Below are 23144 nucleotides of genomic sequence, written 5' to 3' on the forward strand. Positions count from 1 at the left end.
CCGTTTATGACGCACCTCCTTCATCCTATCTTAACTACCAAGAAACCCAAAATACATCACAAATCACAAGCAGAAGGACTTCTACAAGTGACCTCCAGACGCTGATCCTAGGACGACGTTATGAGAATCCTGCTGATCCAGGGCTGTTCCATGGAGACCTGCCTGTAGTCATCGGAGTTACTACCCAAAGCTGCATATCAACATTATATTAAAACCCAGTTTGGTTCTCCACCTGTCCTCAATATCTCCAGGAAACTTTGCATTAAAGCCTTTTGAACTGGTAATATCTTAGGCTTATAACTGTGCTCCCCAAAGTACTTCACGACGTGATGTAGTGCCAGCTAACAGACTATGGGTTCTACAATGCTTTGCAGTGCATCTCACAACTTCTAAGTCCATGCTTTTCATCCAGTGAAAATGTAGGACAAAGATCTTCGTAGCTCGGTTACGAAGCCATGCAAATGTGTTATATTAATAACACCTCAATCTTTAGATTAAAAACACTGACCCATCTTATAAACACTCGTTGAAGACTATGTTCTTGCAATACGATCAATATATCAGTGTGACCAATAAGTATAAGTAAGTAACAAAAGTAAAAGACGGAATAACATGGAGTGGACTTTGAAAACTGATCACTAGAACTGTCGCCCCTTTTGTGCTTTAACCTTATCTACCAAGTGAACACTCGCTGGAATGCTCTATCACGAATTGAATTTGCTGTGTGTGTGTGTGTTTTTTTTTTTTTTTTTTCTTAAGAAGAAGGCTCATTTGTAATCCAATACGACGAACTTATCACCCTATCCAAGTTGAAGTCAGAGAGACTGGTTAGTAAACAGTGTCTTTTTTTTTTTCACACAGAAAAATGTGAATTAAACGAGCAGTGCATAAATTTGTGTTTAATTTTATTTTCTGTGTGTATAATAAGTGAAAAATTTCACTCATTTAGGAATCCGTGAGAGTAACGCTATTTTTGCTTTAAAAAAAGCACACAATCAAAAAAAAAAAAATTAGTGATCACAACATACATTGAAAAGTAATGTGTGATGAATTTACCCTAGGAGGGGTAATGTGGTAGAAATCACAGTCGAAAAAAAAAGTTATATATTTTTAAATATTTTTCATACAGGTTGAAAAAACAGAGATTGATTTATTTCTCTATGTTAATTGAGTTAGAAGAGGCCAGAAGTTTCCACCTAATAGTAAAATTCTAAATATTATTCTATGCTACGTGACTTCTGTAGGTGAGTGAGTCACAACAGAAATAGGTTAAAAGGAATTTAACCACAGTTATACGATTGATATAAAAGACTGCCGTAAATTTGTTTCGGGACCCAGTTGGTACAGTGGAGAGGCAAGGCAGTTGTTTTAAAGAAGTCTCCATCGTTCGGAACATAGAGATGGATCTCTCCTGCCCATCAAAGGTTGGATCTTCTGGTCTCTTCTGCCGAATAGTATTGTAAGTGACTATCCTTCTACTTATCCTATAATTTGGATAAATGTTGAATTGTAATTTTCAATAGGAAATGTTCAAGATTCTTACAGTGTAATAGGAAATGCCTCCCATCTAATTCACTCTTTCGTAAATATTCAATTAATTAGCTTTCACTTTTGTTACCACCATTAATTAGTTATTAATTTTGTAACTTCATTTTAATTTGTCTTATCATATTTCAATAAATCATTGTAAATATACTAGCAACTCTTTTCACATCATTTAAATATTCACGTTTCCATATCTTATTTAGCAGTGACAGGCATTTTTGGTTAGCCAAGATATTTTTTTTACATTTGCTAATGACGTTATGGCTAACAGAATTAAATATTACACCCAAAAGAAAAGTACACCACAGTACGATGATTTTAGAAACTTTATGGGCCTTATGCAGAGTCGTTTTGATGTGTGATTAGTGCCATACTAAAGAGTTCGACTAACGTATATTTCCTGCAGTAGTCAGGCGTTTAGTATGGCTCTAATCATACGTCAAAACGACTCTGCATAAGGCCAGTGGTGCTATTCAGCCGGTTTGCACCGGTTCGCTAGAACCGGTTGTTAAAATATTTCGAGTTCGCATAACCGTTTGTTATACCCAGAAATAAACACTCACATGTATATATAACGCATGGCCCAACCAAGAGTGAAAGAAAGAAGCCAAATAAAGTTCATCTCCACCCAATGTATTGCTGACTCTATACTTTCTTGACAAGTGAGTACTAGGGTCGATATGGGTATATAGAGAACCTGTATGCTCTGTAGGTCGCGAATACGTTGGTTTCAATGTCGCAAAGTGAAGTGTGTTCGAACAGGAGTCGAAAAACCGATCGACGATCTTAACAGTATGGTAGTCACTTCTCCGGCCACCGTGCGCCAATGTAGAGGCTTCCGATGGAGATTTTTGGGTCTATCCTCACTTCCTGACTTTGCTGCGTAATCCTATGTCGCACACTACCTATGAAATCATAGAGATGCAGCAGGATCCTCATAAGAAGCCACGAGAACCGGACCGTGGATTCGCGTATCTCTGGTGACCGATGAGCCCTTCGGGCAATTTGGGTATGGGGAGAACGAACAGACATGCTTGTTTCTGAATATGGAAACCCCGATGTCGCATTTGAATTTGCCCCAGTGCCAGAGCTCAAAACTTCTAGACACTGCTAATTGCTCTCTGCTATTTCGAATCACGTGTCAGCTGAGCTTCGTTTGGTTTCAGTTGAAACCCATTATTGGGTTTGGCTTTGATACCCAGTAGGCCCGTAGCTAGGAGTGTGTTATGGTGAAGGCACAGTTCAATTTGTTCCCTGACACACACACACACACACACACACACACAAATTAACGCTCACCTGACACATGGGTCGAAATAGACGGGAGCGATCAGCAATGTTTAGTTGTTTTGAGTCGTGGCACAGGAACAACTTCAAATGAGACATCGGCGTTTGCATATTCGGAAACTAGCTTGTCTCCACGTTCTCCCCATACCCACATTAGCCCGTGCTTTTGGACCGGTTCTCGTAATTTCTTATGAGGATCAAGCTGGATCTCTGAAGCTTCATGGGTAATGTGCGGCATAGAATTACGCAGCAGGGTCAAGATATGAGTTAGACCCATATATTTTCACCGAAAGCCTCTTCAGTGGTGCACGGGGACCCGAGAAGTGACTACAACACTGTCGGAAGCGTTGATGGGTTTTTCGACTCCTGTTTGAACACGCCTCACTGTGCGACATCGAGACCAACGTATTCGTGACCTACAGAGCCTACCGATTCTCCACATATCTATATCGATCCTGGGTGCGGTCACTGATTTCTTGCATCGTTGGGGCTGGGAAGTGCTGTATCAGCCTACGTATTCTCCAGATTTAAGTCCCTACGCCTACGACCTCTTCCCGAAGATGAAAGAACCATTTCGTGGGATTCGCTTCCGTAACTTGGATGGTCTTCTCCGGGCGACCGATCGCTCCATCCGCACTATCCAAAGATTAGGCTCTGCCAACGGCATCCAGTGGCAAAGGGCGCCGATTTCTCTGTAAATTTGGGGGGCCCATTCAGATGCAGAAGGTATATATGTAAGGATTTTAACACAAATTGCATTCAAATTACGCCAAATATTGTATATTCATAAATACAATAGAGGGGCCCATTTGAGGTTGTGGGGGACCCGGGTTCCCTGTCCCCCCAGGATCGGCGCCCTTGCCAGCGGCTTACACATCGCTTGGAACGTGTGATTCACAATGCTGGTGAGTACATCGAGGGCCTGTAAAACTTCAAACCTTGTAAGTACTCTACTTCTCAAGATATACCGTTATTGTCATTACTAAAAATCCAACTCTAAACTCTCTAATTTCTCACTGCACATATACAGATGGTGATCAGAAAAATGGAAACACCTATAGTTGGCAACACGTCAGATGTATGGGTTGGCAGTGGTGTCGTGGCGCCCGCAGCGCCGGATCGCTGGTGGTGGTGTGTTAGATCGGTGTCCATACTACGTCAGGCGCAGTGGAACAGCAGTGTCCAGTGGCTTCAGCAGACGGAGATAGTGTAAAATGGGAGACCTCTCAGATCTTCAAAGAGGGCAAATTTTTGGTGCGCACTTATGTGGAGTGAGTGTGACGGCAGTGGCTACTGTGTTAGGTGTGTCGCGTGGGACAGTGTCGAAGGTGATGACGGCCTAAACAACACACGGGAAAACCACATCGGGGAAACGGAACAGTGGGCGGAAGAAAATCGTGAGTGACAGGTCACGCCGGGTATTAAAGCACATTGTCACGCAGAACCGTCATGCCACTGCGGAGCAAGTGACGGAGGAACTCAATCAGCACCTCCCCCACCCTGTTTCGACAATCACAGTCCGCCGCGAATTACATGACATGAACTTACGGGGTCATGTTGCACGGGCCAAACCACTCATCAGGGACCATAACGCTTTCGCACGCCGAAAATAGTGCCGCGACCATGCAACTTGGACCGTTGAGGACTGGAAATGTGTGATATGGTCGGATGAGTCATCCTTCACCCTATTCTCAACCACGGGCCGTGTTTATGTGTGGAGAACGCCCAAAGAAGCTTATGATCTGCAGTATCTCCGCCTAACTGTGAAACATGGCGGCGGCTCGGTGATGTTGTGGGCCGCCATATCATGGTTTTCATTGGGTCCTGTGGTCACACTTAGCGGACGAATCACTGCCAACGATTATGTCGCAATTTTAGGAGACCACTTGCATCCTATGGTCCGGATGTTGTTCCCGGACAATGACGCCATCTTCCAGGATGATAATGCACCCATTCACACAGCTGGCGTTGTTGCAGCGTGGTTTGAGGAACATCGGGATGAAGTTCAACACCTCCCCTGGCCCGCCCAATCCCCAGATCGCAACATAATTGAACATCTGTGGTCCGTTTTGGAAACACGACTCCGGCGACGATTTCCATCTCCATCCTCTCTCACAGAACTGGCCGATGCCCTGCACGAAGAATGGTGTAAAATTTCACTTGCTACCATTCACGACCTCTATGCCTCCATCCACGTCGCATCAAGGCTGTTCTGAAGGTGAAAGGTGGCCCGACACCATATTAATCTGGTAAGTTGCAATTCCGTTGAGGTGTTTCCATTTTTCTGATCACCATTTGTATATAGTGTACAGTGGCGGATCCAGGATATGGTCAAGGGAGGGGCTAAACCATAGTTTGCAGCTTAATCCAGTGTAAATCAGGATTGAAGCCCATTTTATTCTGTGTATACGTGTGCGGCAAAGGGGGCTAAGCCCCTATAGCTCCTCTTGGATTCGCAAAAAAAATAGAATAGCATCACTGCATAAGGCGGTATGAGTTTACTTTAAAAAATCAAGGTCCAAATTCAAGCTGAAATAAACAAAAATTGTCGAGGTAGTCAAAATGACTTCATCGGACATTCTAGGTAAATATTTGGGGGGGGGGGCATCCTAGTGCTATGTGTTGCGCTCCGGAAATTTTGTCATGCTGATACGGAATGAGACCCCAAAAAGTTTTTTCAAGAAATAGTCGCTCTGTGACAGTTTGGATATTTATTGCAACACTGACAGTTTCCCGATTTTCGCTTGTTTTGGAATGGATGCTGTGCTAAGCCTACGTTAAGGAAAATATAATGTTTTGTGTTAAATAGTTTTTATTTTCGTAGTGTGGTTATTTGACTATATAGGAACTTACTAATTGTTAAAATAATGAACGTGAGGAAGTATAAGTGTAATGTGTGTGCTTTTTCATTATCGTTGGAATGACGTAAACGAAAAGTAATTATTACCAAGTTGCAAGTATTGGATGTTTCTAGTGCGTTCATAATAGTGGAAGAAAATGCCTAGCATAGACGTAGCACCACCTCCTGGAGTTACCGAACCTCAGGATAATGGCCCAGCACCAAATGCTGTTCCAACGACTCAACCCATAGTGGGGATTATTTATCCTCCACCAGAAGTAAGAAGTATCCTTTCCACTAAAGTATGTGTAGACGTATCTTGTGTATGTATTAATAATTTTATTTATTTTTTTTTTCGATTAAATATTCTGCTAGAAATGTTTATAACTTTTTTGCTAATTATCACCTATTTCCTTCACAAAAGATTGGTATCAGGAAACTTGACAATACTCATGATAGGTACTGGTAAATTAGAGTAAGGCTAAACACCGTGCTCGTGGGTTTTCTCGGGTTCTCCCGTTTCCTCCCACTTTCTTCATTCCACCATTTTCACTCATTTCTCATTATCACCGTCTCCTTTAGCCTAATCGGCGGTTATAGTTAAGGAGCCGTACTTCTCATTTAGGGAAGGACGAGAAACGCCATACTTTCAGGAATTATTCAATGACTATCTAGGATGTTAAAAAGTAGGTAATAGACTGAGTTCTTGCCCTTGTACTTAGGGTGTTTAGGTAGTGCAACAGTAAGATGTATCCTCGTGCACGGGAGATGAGAAGTAGCTGTTCTTAACTATTACCGAACAGTCCCTTATTTTCAACCGTTGTCCCGTATTTTCTGATTCTCAAACGGGACGCCCAAATGTCCCGTTTTTAAGCAAACATGACCCAGGTGTCCCGTAATTATTATTCAAAATATAAATGGTCAATGCTAATTCTACACTCTTCCGTACCAACACTCATTGGGAAGGTTCAGCCGTGCCTAGAACTTCTGAATATTCAAATAAGAATTGAGTGTTCTGTGGGAATGGAGTGGGAATTCTGAGTTTTGAAGTAGGGTAGTACTTAGAAACGCTGTGTTATCATTCTTACTTGTATATTTTGTAAATTGAAATAACTGCTGAGACTCGAAATGTAATGTGGAAGCACCTCCTTCCCCCGTCGCCGATTCGTATGCGTCAGTGGCGTAGCACACTTTTGCGGGCCCCCCCGCAAAGTATAGAGAAGGGGCCCTAGTTGTAAAGCCGACAGAAGTAAGGTTGAAATTCTACTTCTTTAAATCTTTATTCATCGCAAGACTTCGGGGCCCTCTATACCTCGGGGCCCCCCGCACTGCGGGGGCAGCTGCTACGCCACTGGTATGCGTCCCGTTTTTTGAAATAAAAGTTCTGGTCACCTTGTGCTGGTGTATTTTTGGCGCATCATTTTATGGAAGATTTACAGATAAATTTCAATACTTTACATAAAAAGACAAGTTTATAAGAAACATATTTCTGCAGCCGACAGAATACAAAGTAGTACAGCTGTTTTTTAGGTTTACATGTGTAGGGTTACTAATGTAAGATCATTACAAGTGCTGTATGGCGGATAAAAATAAGTGAGCGCATAAGAAGGATGACTGTTAGCCAAGATACGGTTTTCCACGGGCAATATGTTTCTGCACAGTGTACAGAACCTGTATTTTATGTAAGTGCTGTTGAAACTCGTATCATTGCCAAAACCCATTTATTTTGACTACAATCGCTTACACGCATACCTACCATCGCTGACGCGTGGGCCTACCAACTTCGCCCTGCTCTGAATCCATTCGTGTTTCAGTGGCCTCCTAGCACAGGTTGGTTTGTTTCTTGCACTGTAGTTTCTATGCCACACATTCGGAATACGTATTTGTACTAAAAATTTTCATTATTGTCATAACGAAAAAAAAAAAATGTCAAAAGGTAAGATTTAGGGCTAGTCAATCATTAGATCTCATTAACCTGGACAAAATGCTATAGGCCAGTGTTTCTCAGTGTGGGTCGTGGACCGGCTTTTTAGTGGGTCGCGAGTTTTTCGTTTTAATTATGAAAATTTTATTTCATGCAGAAACATATGTTGTAAAGTAAGTACTATTCAGGAAATGAAAATTGGAAGTGTTTGTTAATGAGGTGAAGAGTAAGTTGTTACTCATAGCCTTGCCCTGTTCTACAGTCAATAGAGATGCTGAATTTGGATGGAAAGAGAATGGGTGAGTCAAAATCTGTCAAGGAGTAAGACATTGCGTTGGGAATAGTGTTCGCTCTGTGTTACCTTTATATGGAAATATTAGAAAAATTATTTACCATTGCGTAGAATGACAATGTGTATTTGAGTAAAAGTAGGTGGGCCGCAAAATACTATTTAATGTTTAGTGTGGGTTACAACAAGTTTAAGAACAACTCCTATAGGCTACTTGAGTATAAAAGCTCGTGCGTAGTTCTCGGAGGAGTACGTTTTTTACCAAATATATATATATATATATATAATAAAGTGTGTGATTATTTGTTGTATGATGTTCACTTTCCTCAGGACTATGGACTGTGCAAATGTCACCAGCAATCACTGATCCATTCACCAAGCCAGTTGTTCCTGGAAAATGGAACTCAAATTTGCTCAAAGAAGATCACTCCAGAGCCTCCTCCATCCCAACTCGCAGCTCAACTCCCCAGTTGAATTGGCAATGAAGACTACGGAAATCTGAAATTACCTCTATAGTGGCCCTAACGCAGGAAAAAAAAAATCCACAATAACTTCCACACTGAATTTTAGCGCAACGGAAAAAAAAAATCCAAACTGAATTTTCAGAAAACTGGAAAAATGAATTTTCTTCTTCAGAGTTCGGTTGCTTCAATTTCCGGTCGTACTCAGAAAAACTTCACAGGTGTGATTCTTCATCTTTGGAAGAGCTCCCTCGTGGCTAAGCGGTTAACGTATACGCTTTTGGCGTGGGAGATCCGGGTTCGATTCTCGGAGGGAGTTCATGTGGTTCGAATTCCACGTTAATCATTAGGTCCACGTCTCATATAGCGCGCTGCTGAAAGGGACGCTAAACTAAAATCAACACAACTCTTCATCTTTGGAAAGAGAACTGCTATATGCATTATCAGTATACCATACACGTTGCAAACATTACCATACTCTCGACTGCCTAAAACTAGAGTGAGATTTCCCATTTTTCTACTTTGAAAGAAAATATTCAATTCACGGCTTGTACATTTTATTTACATAATAACTCAAAATTTGATATATAAGTTTACTGAAGAAAATATAAAGAAATGAAAATTTTGGTGACACAGTATTCTCCTTTGGATCAGATATAGCGAAAATCTACAGTGTATGTATTTCCTTTAGTTTTACCGATCATGATTAACATGTAAATTCTGTTTGCATCATTTCAAATTAAACAAAAGCTGTTACTTAACTCACTGGACGTAGTTTGGATTCAGTTTGGATTTTTTTTCAGTAATTTTTAGATTATCGAAGTAAAATTTTAAAAAAATAATGAAAATGAAACAGACTGGTTGCACAACATTATGAAAATTATCCAATCATTAATTTTTATTTTATTCTGTAGTAGACTAGATCTTTCATTTTCCTTTTCATCTTTCTTGTTTTGTATCATTGTCAAATTACATGGTTACTACCGACTGGAGAGTTTACGCATTCTTTGCAACCTCACACATGTGGCACGGTTCTCTCATTTGTACCATGTTCATCCTTTCTACTCACACGTTTCCCATAAGACACACCAAAACATACGAGAAAAATCACATAAAATAAGCCTAACCTAAAATACCTAACCTACCCTAAACTAACTTAACGTAATAAAACAACACATACATGGACAGTGTCATTTTAAAAAAAAAAATCACTTTCTAGCCACCACCTTTTTTCTCAAGGACGTAAATTGTGAAAAAGTCTAATAGCCAGAAGTAGTGAAGATCGCCATCTTGCTAATAGTTTTAAAGAGGGGCCTGTTTTCTTAAACTTTTAATTTCGTAAAAGGTGAATTGGAACTTCTTTACAAGAATTTATTCATCGGATGTTTTCTTCTACAAGTTTGATGGAAGTATGTGTTATTACTATGGCTAATTAAGGAAAATTCGCGGTTGCACATATCTGATCAGACTATAAGGGGGACATGTTCAAAATTGTATATATATATATATATATATATAATCCAGCGAGAAAAGTAATTACAATGACACACAAGCGATTATATAACGATACTTACCGGATCATTGTAGGTCGAATTGATATTTCACATTTGCAGCTCGTTCTCAATAGAGTGGTTTCCATTGATCGGAAATTGAGGCAAAGAAGAAGTTGAGTATATTATAAGTCATCACTAATCAATAGGGAATCGAGTCGTAGCAGTGAGCGAAGCAATATCACCTTTTCTTATTTGCCTTTTTATGCTATGTATGTATGATGCCTGTGATCTATGCACTGGTTATGCAATCAATAATTGTTTGCTAAGGATCGGTATTAGCTGTGATAAAGGTATAAAAAAAAAAAGCCAACACAAAGAGCAGCATTTGATTATTGTATGTATAAGTGATAGATCCGAGTTCATTTGTTTTGTAGCAAAAGAATAAGTTAAGTTAGATAGGTTAAGTTATCTAGGTTAGATGTAGTGTATTAGGTTAGGTACGTTATTTATTATTAACTGTATTATTGTTATGTAATCATAACTAAAGTTGATAAATCGAAAAAAAGATTTGTAATGCTTGAAAGTAAATGTGAATATATTGTTCCTTAGAAAGAGAAAAATATATAAAAATAATGTTAATAATTCTGTTTATCTTAGAGCAAATATGAATTAATTGTTCCTGTCTAAAAATAGGCATTGCTGTGTTATCGAGCTCACTATTTTAAAATCTTTATGCTTCATAAAGAAAGTAATGTGAAATGCGCTTTGTTATCAATTAGCAAGGGATGCTTCTTATTGTTCGATTCAGAAATATAACTGAATGCAGAAAGCCAGGCATAGATTCCAACATATGATATATAAATATACAAATAAATGAATAAGCATGCATTGAAGGCAGGAAAGATGTTTTGTTGAACAGACTGGCTACATAACCGGAAATTTATATAAATTATGTTAACATGACTCATAATAAATTTGTTTAATTCAGTTTTGTTATCTTCGACCTGGGTATAAATTATCCATAATTTTGTAATAAATTTGCCGATTAGTTTCATTATGTTACGAGCTGCATCATACATCTGAAAATAATAAACGCCACAAGCGATAGATTTTCAGAGATATGTTTTATTTCCATTTAAACGAAGGATAATATAGGCCGGATATAATAATATATATTGACAACCCAGTCACTCTGTGCCTGATTTGGGGATGCAATTAGAGTGATGCTGAGCGCCTTCCACTCACCATCTAGAGTGAGTGGGAATGATCTTATATTCATGTGCGAGAGGTTAACTTAATTATCATATACCAAATGGGGATTAATACAAATAATAACACAATTATATTTCTCATAGATAAGTTTTATGACTGTAAGTGTTGTGATGTATTAATTACGGATAATCGGAATATTTGCCAGACGAGTATCGCTCTGATCGAGTATTGAGCCTTTGAGCCCTGAATAGGAGTAACACATACCTGATGGTTTCTGATGATGCTCCAATGATGACCTAGGTGTTGGATGTGGTTCCTCCAAGTTGATACTCCCAATTAGTGATTGATGTAGACGAGCATTGAGTTTGGTATACTCCCAAATGCTAACGATGACTCGAAGTTCTCCGTGGATAGAATAATGAATTCTATGATGACTGTCTGTTGACTGTCATTTGTCTGTCCCGCTGTCTTTGACTAAACACTCAAAGACTGATCATGTAGACTACTAAGGACTGATTCTCGCTGATCCTAAAGACTGTTCCAAGATTGACTGTCCTCAACTGTCCAAGACCGACTCTCAACCACTGTCCCAGACTGACTGTCCTCAACTGTCCAAGACCGACTGTCCTGAAGACCTCTCGTCTCCCAGTTTTGTTCAACCTGGTCCTACTCCTGTCGTCTGCTGGATGGCACGTGCGACCCCCTTTCACTTGGAAAAACGAATTCTTTCCATGTGTCAAGACTCAAAAACTGCAACTCTCGACACACTCTGATTTCTCGATTCTAAGCAATTTCCTCATATCCGTGAATGTGTGAAATGTTCATAAAAGCTTACAATCTCTCTTTTCATAATGTACAGTATTTGGCCTATGCAAGAATTGACGCATTGTCTGCATTGCCTTCCTGCATTGCCAGACTCTCAATGAAACATTTTATTTACATTTTATTTACATCATTTCGCTGACTATTGAATAATAATATTCCGCAGCTTGCATTATACTTAATTCGTAACACTTATTCACCTTAACCTTAATATTTTATAAAGCGCGATCTTTGCAACATAAACATTGATTAAAAATAAAATTAAAATTATACATAATTTTCGATTTGAAAAACGAATACTGCCACAATATACATATAAGCATTTTGTTCCCTTAATATTATAGTATGTAAGATACGCTGACGTTTCTTGTTCTGAGTGACACTGCCGCAAGTTCCTGGAATACTTATTTATAAATTTGGATAAATAACCGTTGCTCTTGAAAACAATTTGGACTTTAAAATCGTAAATTAAAAATTTTGAGTATGTTTTAAAAAGGTGGCTAAAATAGCCAGAATTTCGTTTACTATATGTAATAGTTGTTTAGTTTAAATAAATGCGCTTAAAATAAGTGCGTTTTAATCTAAGAATTCCCACAGGGCACTTTCAAAAATTATTACTTCAATGTAGAGACATGTCTACGTCCTTTCAAATGGCGGACGACACCCAAAGCACAGCTATTAGATGCTGATTTCAGTATTCAAATTTCCTGTGCGCTGAAGAGCATACCGCGAGACACAACTTTCTCATTCACAGGAAATCGAAACATTAATCACTATTTTCATATCAGTTTACCACAGATTCACACTGTTTTGTCCACTTTTCCTCAATTTTAAGACGAAAGAAATTTTCTGGCGTCTGGTTCCGAATGCTGTTTTCTGGTAAAGACAATGAAGAGCACTAATTGGTTGTTGTTGATGACGTAACGATAAGACGAGAGTTTTATCCATTTAACATCAAAGGCGCCGCTAATCTCAAACGCAGCAGAGATTTTTATGATCCAATACCAGACAATTTTCACCGAAACAAAGGGATATGCCAAGAAGATATTATGGCTAAATTTCTAAATTTAAAAATTTTGAAGAAATCATGAAACAAAATTTTGAGGTTTTCTTAAGAAGATTCCCTGCATCAAAATTCCATTGGAAATAAACTAAAAACCACTGAAAACTACTTTCCTATAATAATGCAATATTTTTGATTAATTAAGCAAAATTCTAAAAAATAAATAAATAAATGGAATCTATACTTAAATATTACTCCTTTGACGAAGTAATGAAAATTTTGCGAATTAACTCTACAGTACCACAATAAATTTCTACATATTTCCAAAATCTTCACTAAACTAACAAAAATGTGAATATATACATAGGATATCCAAAAAAATCTCGGACCATGATACATTATACCAAGGTATAATGTAACACGTTGGCAAGTCTTTACTTTGACTCGGACAGTGACTTCAATCGGTTCTTATAGGTTCAGTCACTTCCTGAAACTGTTTGTGCCTCAGTCACTTGTTGGAACTGTTTGTACCTTAAGTGCGACATGCTTCGTTGTAAGTTAGATTGGTGGTAGTTCATATTTTTTCCACTAGATCCACTTGATTCACTAAATAAGTCAGGCGTTTACCGCGTTCAATGCGAATGTGACTCCTTATATATAGGCCAAACGAAACACAGTATTAACTCTCGAATTAAAGAACATATTAGACAATCAAAAAAAGCACCGTCGGGATTGGCGCTTCATTTAAAACAACATACATATAATATAAAATAGGTTAATGTAATAGGTTCAACGAAAACAAAGAAACAACTGGAGATTAAAGAATCATTCTTTATTCATAAATACAAGCCTGCTTTAAATCTGGATACTGGCAACATTGATAGAATTTGGTTACCTCCGATGCAGGGTTGGAAAAAATAGTTTTATTTTTTCAAAAAGAGCAAAACATGTGTTTAAAACATGAAAAAAATGTTCAAAATGTTTTAAACATGTTTTAAAACACACACACAAAAAAAACATGTTTTAAACATTTTGAACAGTATAAAACATGATTTTAAACATATTTCAAAATTATGTAATAACGTATTTATTCAGACGTTTTTGCTCTTGCAACCGATCTTTTCATTTATTTTATCCTGGTTAAGACTACAGTGTGTTGGGTGCAGAATATTTCAGTATAGATTAGTAATTCTCAACTTATATCATATCATGACCCAATTTTATTACACCCTCTTGGCAGTGACTCTCATAAGTACTTTCTTCGTTGTAATAAACTTTTCAGATAGATTTTAAATCTACCTACTGTGAAGATTTCTCACAATCTATTAATATACATCGCAAAACAAAAGTCCTCACCAACCTGACACATCAGATGGTGTTATCAAGCATTATGGCGGATATCTTTGCTTGGTATTCGAAATTTCAAATGCAAAGGGAATCATGTTACATGTTTTAAGGCTAGAATTTTACCAGAAATACGCTTGTGCATTTATTTTATCCCTAAAGCAAGTCATTTCGGAGTTACCGCTTCTGAAAGTTATGCCTTTCGTTTCGTGGAGGCGGGTGTGATTTTTGTTGCAAAATTTGACTACTATTTCAGAACGCCGATCGTAATAAAATTATTTTAAAATAATAAATTTTCGAAAAGTAAGTTTGAAGCACACTTCATATTGTGCTAACTTTAGAATATTTTCTGTAAGCCTATATAATTGGTTGTTTCTTGAGTCAATAATTACTGAAGAAAAGTAATATTTGGGACGTTCAGAGCACAATGGGACCAAGTCCATTTTGAATAAAGTTCAGTTTTGCTCAGCAAATGAATTCTATTGCAAAAATAATATCTTCACAGTCAAGAGTCCAAAACAAACGTATCTAAAACCATGCTAAAGGGCGTGGGATAATTTCATATGACAGCCGCTAGACAGGGGCATCAGTGGGACAGGAGGGCAACTGTCCCCATCCCTACCCTGAATTTCAGATTTTAGAGGCAGTAAGGCAGTTTTAGAATCTTAAGCAAAATCCAACAGCTTGAGGTTCTTACACCGAACAAATACGGAGAACACACAGATGATAAAAACTAGAAAGTTTCTCAGGCCCAATTTTCAGAATTTTAAGAAGGTCTGAAACTCGAAAGTAGAGCCACCTTCGGAATCCTTGCGCCAATAAATATATGAGAGAGCAATATAGGCCTATAGCTCCTTACGGCCAATGGAGATGTATTATAACTAATCAAAGTCCGTATTTATTAGGTGTAAGGATATCAATTTTTTTATGTTGGACTTTGCTCAGCAAAAGATTTCTAAATCTGCATTACTGCCCCCAAAATCTGAAATTCAGGGTAGAGGGCGAATGACTTCTAAACGAACGCCCTTCTCCAGCGGCAATCATATAAAATTCTAGATTGCATCTTGTCATGTAGTTTTTCTATCTTTCATCTCGGATTCGTATTTGTGAAAATATGACGTTTTCCGTCGGTGTATTCTTTTGGACAAACACTGCATTTATTTAACGTAATTATGCATCATTGACTATGGCATTCGGATCTTGACCTGTTAATTATTCCCACGCTGCAGCGTACACAATATAATGGTAATATCTTAAATTTTTGAGCAAAGAAGGGGAAATTAGCCATTCTGCACCACCATCAACGCCCTTGTCTAGCGGTTGTGATATGAAATTAGTCCACACCCTTTCACTTGATTTTAGTTTCATTTATTTCGTGCCCTTGGCTACAAAGATACTACGTTTGCTGAACAAAAGTGAACCTTTCTGAAAATGGACTTGGATCACTTGTGCTCTGAATGCTCCATATCTAAAAATATTCTATGAAAACTGAGTGTGAAAATTTGTCCTGCAACCCAGGTTTGTTCGAAACGCATAAGATTAGTTTGTTTAGTTTGATTTATTAGTCTTGTATCAGTAGCAAGGCTATATGAGACAGGGCTTGTTCTTTAAAGATGGATCCGAACCACTAATTTTGAAATTTTATGATCGTAGTCAAAATCTATACAGCAAATTCCGACGTCTCGTGCCTCTACCCTCAAAATTTAATGTTAAAAGACCGAGAATTGCGCCCTGTAGGGTGGTGCATATATAAAGAGTGGCGAACAAATTGAGATCAAATTGTCCCAGACACTGACGTTCGGCACTGATGTTACAATACGTATCACGCTTTAATAGTTAGTTACGCGGACAACTGCCATACCTTGCACTTTCTCGCCTGGCCTCTTCATGCAAGCTATGGCGAGGTGTAAAGTTTCGAAGAAAATTTAGAACTGAGGTGGGGAAGAGGGACGAAATAAAATTTTCATAATATAATGAAAAAGATATTGTTGATATAAAATTAATTCTTACCTGAAGTTCCCAGTTGCATATCAACCACATCACTGACGTTAGATTCATCAAAAGCAATTTTCGGATCAACACTTTTACCATTTGTTCGGGTTTCCAGTTTTGTGTCAGCATTGCATTTTTCATAATAATTCTTCATTCTTTAAACAAAACCAACATTTCTTTCTTACACGTTTGCAACGAGCTCGTATAATCATGCTCCAAATGGTGTCCTTTTTTCTTCCCGTAAAACCCATGTTAAACAATTCCAAGTTTTACGGAGACTGAGAACCAACATGTATTGTATCAACGAATGCCTACGATATTTTAATTTCAGAACCGCAATTTACCAAATAACTTTTTGTTTGTTTTCTCAACACAAAAATTTGTTTCCATGATAATTATTAAATTTATTTTTTAATACCAGTTCTACAATTAGTTCAACCTTCGACTGCGACACTTTCTCGCAAGTTTACTGATAACAATACACGTTAAAAATAAGGGGGAAAAAGAGACAAAATAATTTGTGGATCACCACATTGACCTGCTGTAGCCACGAGAAATCAAAACATTCACATGGGAAGAAAATAGTCTTCTGAATGGGGAGTACTTTTTGACAATTTTCTTTCTCTGGCAGATTTTTTGCAAAAATAAAAATAAACATACGTTTAAGACAAGTCTTAAAAAATACACGTGTTTGAAACAAAATGTTTAAAACGTATACAAAATTTGTTTTAAACAAAATCAATTGTTTAAAAGAAGTTTTAATCATTTGTTTTAAACAAAACAACCCTGCTCCGATGCATATTTTGAATCTGGCAATAGTGACGGAACATAGACACCACGCTTCCTTCGATTCAGTTTACTCCTGTTTTGCACTTCGCTGTGCTCGTGACATTTCAGGATCCATTCTTTACGTCACGTTTATTTATTTAGTGGTATGTATTCCTTGTTTTACACCTTTTATTTCCTATTCGTATTAATCCTTTTCACCTTTCCACTGAGGACGGAACCAGCTTCGCGTTCCGAAGCGTTTGAAAAATATTTAGACTTCCCAAGGGAGGATTCGTTGGTAAGTAGCTAATTTTTTGCTAAAATGAGTTTTCGATGTTCAGCGCAGCTAATAGACGATTTCACTATTCATTAATATGTCACTAAAATACACTTCGATGGATTAATGATACTCCATTAGAATTATATGAACATTTTCGCTTTGTGTTTTTTTTTTTTTCCTTAACATTTCAGATATTGTCGATAAAACTGCAAGTTTCGTGGCAAGAAATGGACCAGAATTTGAAGCTAGAATTAGGCAGAATGAAATTGGAAACCCAAAGTTCAATTTCTTGAATACAGGGGATCCATACCATGCATATTATCAACATAAAGTCAGAGAATTCAAGGAGGGAAAAGGTAATTCTATTAGTTATTAATTTATTTATACAACATGCTATAGTAAAGATATACCAGAGTAAGTCATAAGTTGGTTCATTTTTGAATCCTCTTAAACATCACATTTTTCCCGTTACGTGGAAGCAACAAACATAACCATGGGTTAGTATGACATGACGTGCACGTCAGTCATCACCAGGGCCCGGATCTTGTTGACCTAAAATTTTTTTAAAAATGACCTATAAAATGACACTAAAATTCCTGTAAAATGACCCTAAAAATCACAAAAATTGACCTTAAAACTTACATTTTCTCAAACTTTTATTTCGTTAAACATTGACAATTTTTAATGTCCATTGGATTAACATTAACATTTTTCACTCATATTCAAAAAGTTTTGTTTCAGTTAGTTGCAGTCCATTGATCATTTATTTCTATTGATCAGTCCATTGTACGGCATTGTAAGTATTGAAAGCGTCAATTCACTCCCGAGTTGAAACTAGGAAGCACTCTTAAACAATAAAACTTATTAAGTTTAGACTACATGAAAATAATAGATAAAAGCTTATTTAAAACCCTTGTACGCCTTCTAATCCATTTTAGTTATTCACGTGATCACATTCTTTGTGGTCAATAACTCAAAACTATCTGTTTGGCCACCTACCAACCCCCACCTTTCGTTAACCAGCTACAGTTTAGTTTTCATTAGCTTGTTAAGAATGCAGTTTTTCTACTCCAATAGTCAGGAAGTAAGAAAAGAGATTATTCAACTTCGTCTTTTCCACATCCGTAAACCGTGTTCATTTAAAGATTTCCTTATGTAGAAAATAAGAATAAAAAGACCATTAGTGACCTAAAAGTTACCTTAAAATATTAAAAAATGACCTGAAATTTCAAAACAGCAAAAAGCGACCAAAAGTTGACCCTAAAACAATATACTTTTAGAACCTTGAGTTGAAGGATAACGTTTTTATTTGAAGTTGCCTTGTCCTATGCGTAACAGAAAAAAGTTGACTTGTCAACAAGATCCGGGCCCTGGTCATCACATAGACAGGCCCTGTTTCTGCATTACTCTCAAATTGAGGGTATTCAGACATGGAGCCCAGTAAGTGGCTATTCGTTTCAGTTAATATATTATTTGAAGAAAAAGATGAAAACTAGTAAAGCTCAAGAGGAAGTCGGTGGAAGATAAGAGAATTTTGAATACTCAGACGGCTCAATAATGGTTATGCGACTCAAGTCAGGCGACACTTGAATATTACTCCTTTGTTACTATAATTAATAATCTTTTTGTCGATTTTAACATTGGCACTATTGATTTTTGTTTTAATTTTGTATTTCAGTGTAATAGTTGTACTAATTATAATTCCTTTTCTGTTTTCTTCCCAAAAACGTCTTCTCAGACTATGACTTCTTACTGGTTATGATTATCGTTACCACTTCAATGCTGATATTTGTTTCCCGTTTGGAAAAAAATACTGTATTCATTATCTGTTCAAAAACGTTGTATTTAAATTAATTACACTTGAAAGAATAATAAAGTAAAAATCGCATATATGTAGTTTAAGTTAACTAGTGTAGTACATTGTGGCGCCTATGATCCAGGTTCCCACTGTCAAATTCAATTCGATCTTCTTGTTCTAATGAAGTAAAGTTCGAAAACATTCCTATCAGTGTTGTTTGAGCAAGAGTGTAAGACTTAGACCCTGTCTGTTTCGTGGTCTGTTGTTTAAGATGTCTATATAGTCCTGATGTGGAGGTCTCTTCACTTCTCGCATCCCTTATGTGTTCTCTGATCCTCTTCTTGATATTCCTTTTGGTCATACCTATGTAGTATTTATCGCAGCTGCAAAAGGCTGCGTAAATCCCTGTGGAAGACAACTGATCTGTGTAATAAGTTTTGTGAGAGAACAAATTTTCTAAGCTGGTTGCAGATTTGACTGAAAATTTGATGCCAAAATTACAGCCTCTTTCTTCGTCCTTTCAGAAATTTCCGGTCTTTTAAGGTTTTCCGGTAAAACTACAGAGGCCTTAGTTTGAGAAAACGTTTTCAAGGAGAAAATAAAAGAGGAATCATAATTAGTACAACTAACTAAAATACAAAATCAAAACAAAAATCAATAATGTCAATGTTAAAATCACCAAAAGACAAACAATTAGAGTAACAAAAGAGTGATCAAATATGAAAATTGTATAAAAGTGGTCTAAAAAATAAAAATTACTTAATTGACATTTTCAGCGCTCTGAATGCTAAAAAGGCAAGTGACATTTATTCCATTATTTTGCAAACCCGTAAATAGATTTAAATAACTTACGGTGGTGCAGAAAAAGAAGTTACAGAAGTTAAGGCAAGCAGGTTTGTTCGCACAGGAACGCAGAATTGATTAATAGAATTAGATTATCGTGGAACATTTGGTGTCGATTTTTCTGTTTACACGTTCTGAAGAGATATAATAATGTAATCAAAAAATAAATTTCGGCTAGCATCACGTCTGCGATTGAAGATGATTCCGTGGAGGATCAAAATATTACGAGGATATTACACAAGAATGGAAGTTAGAGGTGCAAGATAAGATTTCAAATTCAAAATAGATATCCAGGAGCACATTAATAAAGACATCACAGTATTTTGCTCAGTTTATTTTCCGTTGTCGGTTGTTACAGGAAAGTTACTAGCTGTTCGTATATGAAACTGGCCGTTGTCAAGATACTGCGAACTACAAAATAGTATTAAACTCTGCTTTCTGAAGTTAAATGTTACTAACTAATTTTATAGCGTCAGGAAATACAAGGAACATAAGTTGATCTAAACATATTTTCACTTTCAACTATACCGTTATATGTAAATACTACGGTATAGTTACTGTGATTTTTTTCTTCTTTCTTTTTTAAGTCCTGGCAGTTAGTGTGCAGCGAGTTCACCATTCGTTTATTCTGACTTCATGAACACTGCCTGCTGCCTATATTGAATTTAAAAAATCTTATCAGCCATAGTGGTATAATTTAGTACGTATAGAGATTTAAGATGATATGTGCAATTTTCCTCCTCTCATAGGTCAGGAACCTACTGCTGCCCCACCTCAACCACCCCAGCAGAAGATAACGGCAACTGCAACTCAACAGAAGCAACAGGAAATTCTTAAGCAGGTGGAACAGCCATTTGTTCCGAAGGATCCTCCACCAGAGTTTGAATTTATCGCTGATCCACCGTCCATCTCAGCTTTGGATGTGTAAGTATAATTTATCCCTTATATTATTTGTAACAAACTTATATCAGACGATGATGCCTTCCTAGAAAGTTACAAACTGTTTTGAATTCTGAATATGAAATATCTTGGCATAGCTGAAATTCCCGTTTTTCGCACGGTGAATAGATTTGTAGAAAATGTTTGAACCTACTTCCCCCTTGGATACGGATTTCAATAAAAGTATAATTATAAAAATCCGTAAAATACTCTATTTTAGGTGTAAAATTTCAACTCCCCTACCCCTTTAGGATACGCCAGTCAATCAATGTGTCATGATAAAAACCCTTGATGTGGGTACTATATTCCATAATTAATTTCAAACGGGTAAGCTGTATTCCGTGAAGTGTTCAGAAACCAACATGCAGTGTTGCTTTCAATGCTGAGAAGAAATAGAAAATATTCCTTGAAACGGGAATTTTCAAAAACGCTTGGACATGTATCCGCTTATTTTCAATGAATAGTTTATATGCCGAATTGCATCTTATGGTACTCTTTTTTTGGGCAAAACATTTGATTCCCATTACCTTACTTAGCATTTCAAAAATTTCCTCTTCCCTTTAGAAGCGAAATTTTTGCAGACATTGAAATACATATTCCCTTATTTTTATTTTAAAATTTTCATCTGATTTTCACATTTCCAACTTAAGCGAATCCCCACTCCTAGCACTCTGTGAATAAATAATGGGAAATTCCAAAATTATAAAACTTGACCATTTTCCTCCCTTAGGAGAGAAATTTTCAAAAACATGTAAACGCCTATTCTCTTATTTAAAATTTAGAGCTTATATATCAAATTTCTCAACTTCAACTAAGAAAATTCTCACTTTAAATAATTTCTCAATGAAGAAAACGAAATTTGAATATAGAAATGGCTTCCATTTCCCCCCTTAGGAGCTTAATATTCTAAACGCTAAATCACGTGTTCCATTTTTGTGAAAATTTACTTTTAAAAAAACTTTTTTTTAAAATTTTTTTAATTAATTTTTTTTAAAGAGTTCATATATTGAATTTTACATCTCCAACTTAAGCAAATTGTCTTATACAGTGGTTTGTGAATAAATAAGAAGAAATTTCAATATTACAAAAATTGTCCTCTTCGGCTCTTAAGGAACGGAATTTTCGAAAACGTTGAAACACGTACTTTATTTGATATTTTGACTTCCCATTTTAAAATAATTAGACGCGTGTTTCAGTGTTTTCTGATATTTTCCTTAATAGGAAAGAAAAAAGGGTGGAGTTAGACCTGTTATAATAAGATGGCCGTATCTTGAAATCCTTAAAGACATAAAATTTGGTATTTAGACTTTTCATTTAAAATATCTAAAGACGTGTTTCAGCTTTTTTTTTTTTCCCTAAGAAATGGAATGAAAAAGAGTGGAATTGCAGTTGTTACAATAAAATGGCCGTATCTCGAAATCCCTTAAGATTAAAGACATGTTATGGATATGAAACTTGGTGTATATATATTCCTTATTCAAAACAATGACACAATAAATTATTTTTTCTGAATAATTTATAAAAATGACTTCGAGGTTGAGGTTTTCAGTCTCACCATCAGGGTCAAAAAGAGAGGGGGCAGTGAACCATTTGACATGAATTTTTGAACACAGTTTAGCAACCGACATGGGTTCTTGTTATTTCACTTTGATTGAAATGCGTATTCTAAAGGAGAAAGGGGTTTAAATTTTTAGCAGAGAATAATGCCATAAACTTATTCTTGCTGTGTAAAGAGCGGAAGGAAAGGCTGAAATACAAGTTGCGAGGGCGTAGACTGAGCAAATTCAGAGCTTTGAGGGCGAAGTCCCCAGCGAGCTGATGAAGGATTACAATAATAATAATATTATTCTAAACAAGAAATCCAAAATACCAAATTTTATTTCCCTAACCTTGAAAGTTTCGGAGAAATGGTCTCTTACTATAGTAACTTTAATTCCAACCCATTTTTCTTCGCACTCTCTTTTCTTCCCTTCTCGTTCAAATATGAGAAAATGCTGAAACGTGTATCTAATTATTTTAAACGAAAAGTCCAAGTTCCGAATTCATGTCTCTAACCTAAGGGATTCAGATATACGAAATTCTTATTATAATAATTGTATCCCACCCCCTTTTTTATTCTATTTCCTTTTTCTTCCCTTCTAGGTCAAATATAATAGAAAACATGAAATACGTGATTCCGATTTCGATTCCTGGTGGGAAAATATAACAAAATTTAACTCCACAATCATTCACTTTCATGAATAATTCATCTCCTTTAGCCTAAAGGGCATAATCGCATTTTAACATAATAATTGCTACTTCTATC

General features: G+C 36.7%; 1 protein-coding gene across 1 annotated transcript in view; it reads left to right on the forward strand.

Annotated features, from left to right (window-relative positions):
* Positions 1–5561: 5561 nt before the first annotated feature.
* The window catches only part of Sf3a1 (splicing factor 3a subunit 1), a 67139-nt gene continuing 49556 nt past the window's right edge, over positions 5562–23144 (forward strand). Inside the window, exons 1-3 of the mRNA XM_081749060.1 lie at positions 5562–5956; positions 17451–17615; positions 20650–20824. Coding sequence (XP_081605186.1) covers positions 5830–5956; positions 17451–17615; positions 20650–20824 — 467 coding nt within the window. The 5' untranslated portion in view covers positions 5562–5829. The remainder of the gene's footprint in view (positions 5957–17450; positions 17616–20649; positions 20825–23144) is intronic.

The sequence above is a fragment of the Thermobia domestica genome, chromosome 2 (genome assembly GCF_964235325.1).
Source record: "Thermobia domestica chromosome 2, izTheDome1.hap1.1, whole genome shotgun sequence".
Lineage (NCBI taxonomy): Eukaryota > Metazoa > Arthropoda > Insecta > Zygentoma > Lepismatidae > Thermobia > Thermobia domestica.